Below are 12,190 nucleotides of genomic sequence, written 5' to 3' on the forward strand. Positions count from 1 at the left end.
TTTTGGTGTCCTCGGGTGTCTTCCCGTGTAAAAGTTGGGGTGTCTAGGCGACGTTTCGACGAGGTCTCACTCGTCATCTTCAGGCTGGTGCTTTCGGCTTCTTGTTAAGAAGCAACTAATCCACACCTAATGACCCACCTAAGTGGTACTCAGGATATCACTCAAGAAATCACTCAAGATATCCCTCAAGTAATTAAGGAACAAAAGAAGAAAAGACACACTAGCCTGGGAACTTCCTCTCTGCCCAGAACATTGGAGGCTATACACCACACCCCCTCAACAGTATTTATAGGAACTCAAACACTGAGATCCTGCTCTGTTCCAGTAACAAGAAGCCGAAAGCACCAGCCTGAAGATGACGAGTGAGACCTCGTCGAAACGTCGCCTAGACACCCCAACTTTTACACGGGAAGACACCCGAGGACACCAAAACCTGCATTCCTGTACCCGTGAAAATCTACGAAAGCATATATATATATATATATATATATATATATATATATATATGAGAGATACTGAAACTGCCTCTTCAGCTTTGACTCATTTGATGTTAATTGTTACGAACTGAAACAGAACAGAATGGGGGTTGGTCAAGATGATCCTTGGTGATCCCTACCAACACTACCATTTTATGATCATGTAGAATTACTTACTTTAAAAAGTATGAAATTGAATGTTGTAACCATGCTTCTAGGTAAATGTGGTTCTTCACTATGGGAATCAATCAGAGGCGTGCGCACACAACTGGGAAGGAACACACTCCACCTGGCTGAAATCTTAAACGTAATTACTTTGAAGTAAGGCCCAATGAAATCAGTGGGACTTGTTTTTGTTTAGATATTTTACACTACCTTTCAGGGCATAAACACCCCTCTCAATACGACTTGCACAGTCGTATTTTGATGTTTTGTTATAGTTCTTCAAAGAGACAGAATTGTGAAACTCAAGTGCTCAGGGTCAAAAATTTGGGGGAAAACAGGCTTTGGTCACTTCACATCTCTATGTGCTGAAGCATATTATAACGATGGCTCCTTATATCTAAAACTGAATTTTGTTCTTCACAGTTGTGCTGTACAGAGAAACAAATAGCTGTCTCCACTTTCGTTCACCACCAAAGGGAAGCCAAATACTTCATCCTAATGAGAATGTTTCCATAGGGTGATCAGCTGCTGGATCCAAAATATACTTTGGGTTTCACCTACCAAGCCAATTTTCCAACATCCCAGTCCAAAACCCAGTTTAACTGGAATACCTGGATTTAAGCCACTTAAGGTCCCACTGCAATTGGTGGTGCCGAGCTGGCCGAAACCCTACTACTTGGGTGTGCTTTTAGCTATAGGGCAGCAGGAATTTAAAAAACCATGCTTATGAACCTAAAAGGGGAATCTGTTCAACAATAAACATTAGAGTGTCCTTAAACGAGAACACTGATTGCCAGAATGCCTGAAAAAGCAAATAGCTGAAAGTGGAGAATTGCTACATATTTTAAAGTGCCAGTTTATTCCACATGTGTATTGTCTTTGGAAACAGCAAACACTCTTTTGCATCTTCATCTTAAAGAGATTAACCCCTTCTCACAAAACAACAACTAAACAGGCAATCTGAAGCCAACTAAGAAACATGGCTTGTCTGCTTAACAGTAGGTCCCATTCAGCAGAGATTCAGTGGGGCTTACTTAATGGTAAGTAGTCATAAGATTGCAGTTGAAGTTGCACAAAAAATAACGGAAGAGAATAAATGGACAACTGAAGCATAGTGTAAAAAAATTAATAATAGTCAAAATGATTTTAATGCTTTAAAACAATATAAATTCTTACAAAGGTTGAAATATAAATTATTACAAAGGCTTCACCTTATTGCATAGTTCAGCACAGTCCTCTGGTGCCATTATAAGCAAGCGATCTAGTCACCACCATTTCCTTGTAAGGTGAGGGGCTTCGTTAACGCTGTTCTTAAGATTGCCTTACTATTAGTAGAATGTAGCGTTATACCAAAGTTAACCCAATTAACGGGTTAATATAGCCAAAAGAATAGTTAGAAACTGGTATTACAACATGATTTCAAAATATAACTATAAAACCTTATATAAAATTAAAACAAACTTTCATTTAAAAACAAAAGCTGGCACTTTCGTAACTAGTAAAATATATCTTTTGAGTTACATAAATCTGCATTTTATTATTTTATTTGCAACCAACACAACTGAAAAAAGATAATTTCTCATTTTTAAATTATATCAAGTGCAACCCGCTAAGATGCTGCCCTATGCTACTGAAAAGCACTCTTGCTTGACTCCCATTGCTAAAGCAGAATGTCCAGGTGAATTGCACCCATCCTTTTTTATAGGAAGAATCGATAATATTATTGATTTCACTTAAAATATTAATATGCCTTTATTTACTCAATTCGAGAGGAAAGCTGTAGGTGAAGATTTCATAGTTGGCCAGATTCAAATCCAATGCAAGTTTAATCCTTAGTTCACTCAAAACTCCCAGACAAAAACACAGAACTGTTTAATGCAATGCCAACGACACATGGCATTTTTAAAGAACACAAAGCCACTTAAATTCAACAAATATTTTTTAACGAAAGCCTACATGCTATTTTTTAATATGTTACCCATTGGCAACTTTAAAGAAATAGTTATTGTGAAGCATAAAGTGCCCATTTTCCCTCTTTTGATTTATATCATTGTTCTGTTTTTACAGCTTACTGTTGACAGAGTGAGGTAATTCAACTACAATTTTTCCAATGTTTTTCCCCATGTACATATAATCTATAGCGTGGAATACAGACTCTAAGCCAGTGAATTTGCCCTCTGGAGACATGTCTCCAAGGTCCACCTCACAAACCAGTTCTCTGTTTTCACACATTTCGATCAAGTGTTTCATAGCCGTTTGGTATTCAGAAAGGTAATGGTTTAAGAAGAAACCCCGGATGCTGGCAGATTTCCTTAGCAGCTTTGCTGGCAACATTTCCACATGACCAGGCTGAAGGCCAGTACGGGATTGGTAGCCAGAAATAAACCCAATAATGATCAGGCGCCCTTTGGTAGCCAAGGAGCTGACAGCCAAGTCAAACATCTGCCCGCCAACAGATTCATACACCACATCCACACCTTTTGGGTAGTCCTTCTTAAGGACAGCAGCAAGGTTTTCAGTTTTGTAGTTGATAGGGTGGTCACAGCCTATGGATTTCAGAAAGCCAGATTTTTCATCACTGGAGCATGTTCCTATTACGTGGCATTTTGCCTTCTTGGAAAGTTGCACAGCAAACTGACCGGTTCCTCCTGCTGCGGCTGTCACCAGGACCGTCTTCCCGTCAGACAGTTCTCCAAGCTCCTTCAGGCTGATATATGCTGTAGTTCCACTTACCAGTAGTGTAAGAAATTCGGGTTTCACAGAGGGTACCGGGATGGCTTCTTTGGCAGGAACAATGGTATATTCAGCAAAAGCACCAGGCCTCATGTAGGCCACTGGTTGGCCCACTGTGTATCTAGCGCTGGCACTTAGGCCCAAGGCTACCACTTCACCAATTCCTTCAAAACCTACGTCAAATGGGGGCTTAACTGACGTGTCATATCGGCCAGCTGAGTAGTTAATATCGGATGCATTAATGCCGACAAATCTAGAAGCAAACAAAAATGTATTAGGCTCTCTTTTTTGACAAGGCATTTTTTTCATCGTAAGAAAAACCTTTCGCTTAAATGCACAAGGTAAGAAATTTCAATGCTGCATATTCAAATATCTCAAGAGTTGGGGGTGGGGTGGGGGAACGCCTTCTATGCAAAATGAAAATGGAAAGGTTGTTTTAATCTGGTTTTAGCTTTACCGATAACACAATTTGACATATTTTGTACATGCAAAGCATTTTCCCCTTGCCTGTTTCATGAAAATAAGAACAATAGAAATTAGTTTTGATAAGCTAGGGAATAAAACTACTTTTTTCTATTAAAAAAATACAGCAGACTAAAATATGAGCAAAGTAGTAAATATGTTGACTCTGGCAATAAATTTACATTTCAGATTATAACAACACATTTAAGTGACTAATGATAACATGAAGTATCAATGTCCTCTCCAAGGTCGATGGTCATAAGTGTTACTGCAGGCAAATTTAAAGAAAATGGATGGAGTGTCTGTAACAAATTTGCCTTTTGATGCAACTAATTTGCACATTATTAAAATATTTTCCTGTATACAAATTACTCACAACACCTTAAAACAACCTTGAAGGACTAAAATTATGCAACAATACTTTTGAGCACTATTGACCTCTAACGAGTAAAAATGAACATAGGTATTAAAAAGGCACAAGTAATTTAATGATGGGTGGTGAAGTGGCTTATGATGCTGAAATACAAGTTATCTGTACGCACACAGAGTTTGCAGCCAATTTTCCCACAGAAACCTGAAAACAAAAATATGATTCTGTCATAAACAGCAATGTGACTGTTTCTCTTCTATAACCAAAAATAAACAAATTATGGCATTTAATTATGTGGAAGTGTGAAAATATGTGAAAAATTGATTTTAATGCAACTAGAGAGCTGTTTGTGGATTTATGGTAATTTGAAATAGCTGGGAGGAAGTGCATTGGCCATTTCTAACTCTAAGAAAAATCTCTTTCATTTATTAAAATGTACAGAGTTCAATACAGATAGCTAGATACAGAAATAGATGCATATTCACTGTGTCTTCTGTATGTCTCCCTAATTCTTCATTTAATCCAGTCTGCATCTGTAGCAAGGAACACATTTTTTTTACCTCATTTTTAGAAAACAAAGGCATCCCCTTCCAGTTAAAATTTACATAACTCCTATTTCCCATTCTGAAAGGGGAGCGTAAGAGAGGAGGGCAGATTTCAAGGTAAAGGGGCTGAAGTTGCCTTGAGGACGTGAGAAAGGAAAGATCAGAGAGCCAAGGCACAAGGTCGGAAGGGCTCCGACACAACACGACAACTCCCTGCTTTTTGCATTACACCCCACGCAACTACTTCTCGCAGAGAGGCTGCTAAGCCAGAGTCCGCTGGGCGCGCAATCGGCCTCATTCATTCATCCCCGCACAGTGTCTCTTGGGCGGCAGGGAGAAATTGCCTCTCCCCGCCCCCCAGCGCCCGAAGTCACACAGGCAGCATGCGAGGGGGGGCTTGTCTGCAGCCTTCCTTCGGCAATCCTAATTGTTGCGCCCCTTCCCTTCCCTGTCCCGGGCGCTGCAATGCTTGCGCTTGCTCCAACAGCCCGCGCAAGCGGTGCAGGAAAAGTGACTCCAGAGCAAAGTCGGGGCTTTGTGGTCCGATTTAGGCTGCACTTTACTTGCAACAACCCAGACTCGATGCAAAGCAAACGGGACTTGCCAGTTTCACACACCCATGCAAAATGCAGGACAGGGCTGAGCCAGCAGAAATGCACAACTTCGGCTTAGCGAAGCAGCGTGCCTGGAGACAGGAGCTTTCCCCTCGCTGCAAAAAGTCGTATTACCCCTAAACTAAAACATCGCTGGCAAGGGCGGGCAGATGAAGACATGCGGCTATAAGGAACAGGGTGGCTTAAAAAAACAACAACCTGCAAGTAGCCGAAGGGGCTGGAAAACTCAGTCACACCTTGTTAACAATAACAGGTGAAAACGCCCCCCCCCCCGGTTCACCTCTGTGATCTTTCCCGCCTCGAATGCATTGCAACTGAGCACCTGCTTGCAAATGGGTGCGTGTGCAAGAAGGGAGAGGCTCAGCTCCACGTTGCCTATCTATGGGGCACCCCAGCGAGAAGGGAGCATGCCAGCCTTGGCCCCCAGCAGAGCGGGAGCGCGGAGCCCGGCTGGGTCCTCCTGGGGTCGGCGGGAGGTCTCCTCCCTCCCAGGCCCCTCCGCCTCCCGCTTTGCCCTCTCTGCCAGCACATGGCCACTTGCAGTTCGCCCTCCCCTCGCCTCCTCCTGGCGCTGCTCGCGTCTCTTCCGTGGCTCAGCTGGGAAGCGCAGGCAGAAAGTCTCTGGGCAGGCTGTGCAAAGGCAAGGGGGGCGAAAACAACGTACTTTTTAAAAAATCATTTCTTCCAAAACAGAGTTGCGCCCCTCTCCGCAAGAGGCATCTGAAACCTCTCTCCCACCATTCCTCCATCGAACTCGAAGATAGGGGCTGCGTTTACAAAACAAGCCCTATCTTTTCCCTGCCTCTGCTCGAAAAAGGCGCCTGCCCTGTCCAGATCTTTCTTTCCGAAGTAGTGGAAACATTGTTCATTTTCGTTATTAATCAATACCACCTCCAAGTTCAGCTACCCCCCTCCTGTATTAAAATACAACTCTGGATCCCAGCCCCCGGGGGGGGGACTACGTTCCTATTTCAGCAGTGGTGTGATAATAAGGGGAATTATTGTGATTTTGCTCTACGTTGTAATTTTTTAAGTAGATCTGATGAGGTATTCTCGAAGAGAAATCAGTGGCCTCCCTGCCATTCCCACGACAAAGTTGCACTAAGGAAGGGGGGAGCGGTGCAGGGTTATTTGGCGATTTGTACAGACCCGATCCTCTACCTGCTTACTCGCGGGAAATACAGGCACTGGCAGTAAATCCCATTAGACTCAGTGGAGATTCTGGGAAGAGATGGGGAGGATTGTGCTGTCAAGTCTCCCTTGGGCTTACTAGGAAGGTCTGCAGCCTGCGTGTCGGTGGCTTCCAAGGGAAGATGCAAGTTCAAGATCAGCTTGCAAACTTGCGTGGAGGAGGAGAGTTGGCAACCCGCAGTCATTGTTCTCTCGGTTAAGTACGTGACCTTCATGGGGGGGGGGGCTTCGCTACCCTCCTCCCAATTTTGTGCTTTGCATTTCCCTAGGAAGCGACCCAAGCCTCTCGCAAATATGCAAAATGAGAGCAGCGATACAATTCCTAATACTAATACGGATCCGAGCCGTCCCCACCCCAGCCCCCCCACTCCACAATAATAATTGCAGGCTGACTCGCCCCGGCTTTATTTATACTAACACATTCGATTTGAAGGGAGAAAAAGGGGAGGGGGCGAAGCGTCTTCAAAGTGGGGTTAGAAAGCGGCTTCGTTTACTCAAAAACAACTTGCAGAAGTCAGGAGACCGAGGGGGGTAGGGCGAGGACCTTGAGCAGGCAGACACAACAAAGTCACCCAACCCTGGAGCACGCCAGGAAAAGGGGGGAAAGCTCCCAGACCAAACAAGCGCAATCGCTGAGAACACTTCGCCCCACATTCCTATTTTTTCCCCCATCTCCAAACTCCCTCCCCGAACCCATGTCTTGCTTCCCACTTTTGCTACTCAATTTTCTGTATGATATCCCCTCTCAACAAAAAACAGAGCCCCCACTATGAGACCTGCCACTTTTTATTTTAAAGAAACACACACAAACACGCACTTAACACCCTCTCTTCCTGGGTCACGTATTGGCTAAGAAACCCAGAAAATACCTTTCGGGGTGGGATGGAGCTCAGACAAAGGTACGGAGATATATGAATGGCTTAAAAACATCCCCCCCTTAAATTTATTTATTTGTTTATTACTCCTGGTCCTCAATCCTCTTTTACCGCCCAATCACAGCTCCCACAAAATGATCAGAAGTTTAATGTTTCAAATCGATTCCCAGTTTGCGGGCATTTCTCTCGGAATAAGAGGCTGGAGTGGAATTTTTATTTTATTTTTGGTGTTCAGGAAATTATCAGAATAAAGGCGAGGGAGCTGTTTTCCAGAGAGAGGGGGGAAGGACACTTAAACAAAATCTTGTCCTAAAAAAAGAAGGAAAGAAGTTAAACGAACTTAAATTTCACCAAGGCAACATGTGCGTGTGTCTGTTTTACTTGGGAGAATGGGGTACTATTTTGCATTATGCCATTTTCTCTTTTCATAGGAGTTATGGGGCTAATATGTTTATTCTCCAGCCACCGCAGCAGCTGATTTTCTTTTCTGTTTCAGTTTGAGATAAAGTGCACAGTATTTTCAAAGCTAGACTACGCTCCCCCCCACCCCAGAATGTGTACAAGGGCGTGGAAAGAGAGAGTCCCGTGTAAGCTTTCAAGGTAGGCACAGGCGTTAGGTGGAAAGGTTTATTCTTAACACGCTTTATTCCGCACTAATTTTGCACTCTCCTGCCTTGGGTGAGAAGCTCCAGCAACAAAACTGAACATCTCACGCAAATCCACATGACACCAAAGTTGCGAACTCCAATCCTGTGATTTCTCACACGCACCTTTTGCAAACTAAAAAAAGAGAAAGTGTTTTTTTAAAAAAAAAAACGAGTTACGATCCTTGGACTCTCTTTGCCTGAGTCCCCGGGTGAATGCTGCTCTAGCCCCCCTTGCCTCCACTTCGGAGAACGCACGAGCACATCTTTCCAGTCCCCAGAGAGCCCACCCAGTATCAAGGGCAGGAGGGGAAAGAGTTACATTGAAAACAAAATAAATTGCATGCATAAATTTTCAAATTTCATGGGGGAGGGAGAAAGTGTTGCGGGGGAGGAGATTCGAGAACAAGGACGTAGCAATCTTCCGATAGGCAGCAGGGAGGCCAGGATATATTTTATCTTCACGCAGCATTTTAAACCAGCCGATCCCCCCCCCTCCTATATCCCCCAACCAAAGGAATTTAACTGCAGCATGAGTGAGATTTTTATTAAGGCTTCACATATTTTTGCTCTCCAAAATACTATGTCCTGATGACAGCAGCAATTCAAACCTTTGACACCAGGGAGGGCATCTCTCCCTGTATTGTGGGTGTTGTACATTACATAAAACACGAACATTTTGCTAGGGTTCAGATACAGGTATGATATATGCTGTCTTTCATACTGAAGACTGTGCGTACTGTATGTGTGTGTAATCCACAAATCATATAATTCTGTGTATTTGTGCTTAATCTATTTTAGCCCTATTGGTTCCAATAGGGCTACATTTACGGAAATGCAATTTATGCTAGATTAGCAACCAAGTAATCACTTCTAAATATTAAAAAATGGATTGTTAGGGACGAATCTAAGGTCTACCTGAACCTCCTCCAACACATAGTCACCAAACTCACAATCACACCTTTAGAATTCCACATTCTCCCATGGATTTTTAAGCTTTCCACTTTTAAAGTCTCCACTTTGATTTTAAGATATCCTATCATCTAGAAAGGCGACAGCAGCAGTAGGAGTATTTTTATAATAAAAAATATTGCTAAGATTGTTGAAGTAGAGGTTTTGTTCTACAAATTTTCAGGTATATAGAGAGGAAAGCTCAAGGAAGAAAATGAGAACTCAAGTCCTAGTTAGCTACTTGCTAGCCCACAATTTACAGCATATTGCTTTAAGCAAAATGTGACGTCTTTACTTCATCCATGACCTGGATGCATTGCAAAAGTAGCTCAAACCAGGCAAAGGAATCGTCTGAAAATAGTTCTACACCTTGTCGAAGGCTACAATCCTAATCAGACTTACTTGGAAGTAAAGGTCACTGAAATGAATGGGGTTTACTTCCAAGTAAACATGGTGAGGCCAGGGAGGGGAGCTGCTTATCCCCATTTTCCCCCTCCGGTCTGTGCCTTCTGCTTTGCTTTAGTCGTAGAAGGAGGAAGAGGGCCAGGGAGTTAAGACACTCAAGAGAGACGGGGAGAGGTGGGTGGCAGTCATTTGTGGCCCTCTGCTTTCCTGTTGATTTCTGGCTTGCTTAAGGTTAGTGACGTGGAGGACCGAGGTGGGGGAGGGGTGGAGAAACAGGCAGAGTTGCACACATAACTTGCTCTAAACAACGTCTGGAGTGTGTTACATGCGCGCGCACAACCCCCCCTCCTCCCCGAGATGACTATAAATAACCTATATACAACGTCCCAATTGCTGTGTATTAATCACACACGGAGATCTACGCAGCTCAGTCAGTTTTACTGTATAAAACATAGCCCTCGAGGATCCACAGAGAACAAGTCAGGGGCGCTCGCTCATGAGAACACACGAAAACACACACACACACACACACACACACACACACACACACACACACACACACACACAGAGTGACAGTTTTAGGAACATGGAACAAACATTTGCAGGCAGAAATCTGGGCGGGACTTGGAAATCATTTCCTGGTTGCTGAACTCCCTTCCTGAACTCTCCCGTCGCATACAACTTTCAGATCAGCAGATGCACACGATACATTTAAAGCACGTTCCACACACACACGGCGTCCCGTCCCCCGTCCCCCAAGAATCCCGGGAACTGTAGTTTTCCTCTAACAGAGGTACAGTTCCCAGCCTCTTTAACAAACTATAGTTTTCAGGGTTCTCTGGGGGAAACCATGTGGATTGAATGTGCTTTAAACGTAAGGTGTGGATTTGATGGGAAACTATCACCCTTCTTCAGGCTTGTATCATTCTTAATACCTGCTGTCCCTCCTCCCCGTGATTCCTTTCAGTTTAACACATCATTAAAAAAAAGAGAGAGCAGAGGGAGGGGGAGAGCGAAGCAATATACACATTTTACCTCTCAGCAAATGGAAACGTTTCATCATTTGCACAGAGGTGTGTGTGCGCGCGCGGGATTATGGCGTAAGCCATTCACAACAATAAAATTAAATCAGCAGTCGCCAGATGGCAGCTGGTACGATTTGATAGGATCACATCGAGTGAATGACTGCGTGCACACGAGAGGGGAGGCCAAAAGGGTGTGAGAAGTTAGGATAAGCAGTAGGGCACGGAAGTGGGATCGCATACCCCACTCCCAAAAAAACACCCACGGAGAAGATGCAAAGAAGAGTTGGCGAAAAGGGAGAGAGAAAATGACGCGGGGGAGGGGGAAGCAAAATCTCACCTGTTTCTGACAAGCAGATCGCCGTCTCCCGGGAGTGGCACAGGCGCATCGTGTCGTAGGCTCACAGCCTCTCGGAAGTTTGAGCTCAGCTTCGTCACCACCAGCTTCTTCATGGTGGTGGGGATGGACGAGCCGTGGAAATCCAGAAAGTGGCGGGAGTAGGACATGTCCACGATGGGCCGGGGCCGAGCACCACCCAAGCAAGACCGGAGGGGGCTCGCCCAAGGACGCCGCTGCAGCCAGCACAGCTGAGCTCCCCAAGACCTCAGCAAGGCGCTGCTCTGGGCGTGGAAACTCATGCCTAATCCCGCATCTCGCGCCGTGCTTACCGCCCTTTGCTCGGCTTTCTCCGCACCCCCTGGGCGCTCTTTCTTCCTCGGCTAGGAGGGTTCTTCCACAGGCATGCAAACCTCAGCACAGGCTGCAGGAGACAGGCTCTGCACAGACCGGTTTGTGTATGTAAATAAAGTCTAATGCAGCAAGCTGCAGCCTGCCTCGAGACCTCCCTTTCCAGCCCCTCCACAATACAGGAAGCTCAGAGCAGCAGCCGCAGCAGCAAAAAAATCTGCTGCGGCTGATATTGTGCTACCGTCACTAGTATTTTTTTTAAAAAAAAAGAAAAGAAAAAAGAAACCCAACAACAATATCACAGGGACAAAGTTCTTCCTGTTTCAGCCCAGCCTGCCCTGCCAAGTTGCTGGTGCCGAGGGAACACAAACGTCGCGCGTTTGTGTAGCCTGCAAACAGAACAGACCTAGACTCACACAAGCGTATGTTGGTGATCACAGCATCTACGGATTTCTTTCACTCGGGGGGGGTGAAAGGATTTTTTTGTGGGGAGTGGTTAATCCCCACGATCTTTCTATTTGAATTTTTTATGGGGTGTGATCTGCATGCCGAGGAAGGGAGCCCCGTCGTTATTGCATATTAAAAGCTTGCCGAATCTACCACCCCCCTCCCGCTCCTTCCAGCTCTTTCCTTTAGAAAAAGACCGAGCTGCGCTTCCTATGTTAGCTATCTATCTGTATATATAAAGGAAAGCTCGGAGACGTTATTAGATCGAATAAGGGTTAAGGCTTGCAGAGAGAAGTTGCAGCTAATCTGGCAATGTTGTTATTAGGAGCCTCCTGGAGCCGCTGGCTGCAGCCACAGGCCCCTCCCCTTCCGTGCGAAACGTTCACTTCCTCGTAAGGTGGTACAAATCAACCCAGAGCCGCTAGCTACCGCTAGTGGAAACAGCACTTGCATTTGGGAAGGCAGAAAAACAACAGCGATTTACGAAAGGATTTAAAGCATCTTTAAGGATCTGAGTTTGTGTGTATGTGTGAGCGCCATTTAAAGACACCCCCCCCAAACACAAAATACTGCTTGTGTCCTCCTGGTCTTCAGGAACACAT

The 12,190-nt window shown here is 44.7% G+C and overlaps 1 protein-coding gene across 4 annotated transcripts; it reads right to left on the minus strand.

Annotated features, from left to right (window-relative positions):
• Positions 1–1,762: 1,762 nt before the first annotated feature.
• PTGR3 (prostaglandin reductase 3) lies at positions 1,763–11,092 on the minus strand (the record flags this gene model as incomplete). 4 transcript variants are annotated; one of them, XM_081919472.1, is made up of 3 exons in its annotated part: positions 1,763–3,627; positions 5,688–5,995; positions 10,794–10,893. In XM_081919472.1, the coding sequence occupies one exon, from the start codon at positions 3,465–3,467 to the stop codon at positions 2,703–2,705; it is 765 nt and encodes a 254-aa protein (XP_081775598.1). In that variant the 3' UTR covers positions 1,763–2,702. The 4 variants fall into 4 exon arrangements, with proteins under 4 accessions (XP_081775598.1, XP_081775597.1, XP_081775596.1 ...); XM_081919471.1 differs by lacking the exon at positions 10,794–10,893 and adding an exon at positions 6,636–7,226; XM_081919470.1 differs by lacking the exon at positions 10,794–10,893 and adding an exon at positions 6,527–7,226.
• Between the last annotated feature and the right edge of the window lie 1,098 nt (positions 11,093–12,190).

Source organism: Podarcis melisellensis, assembly GCF_964234715.1.
Source record: "Podarcis melisellensis genome assembly, chromosome: 7".
NCBI lineage: Eukaryota > Metazoa > Chordata > Lepidosauria > Squamata > Lacertidae > Podarcis > Podarcis melisellensis.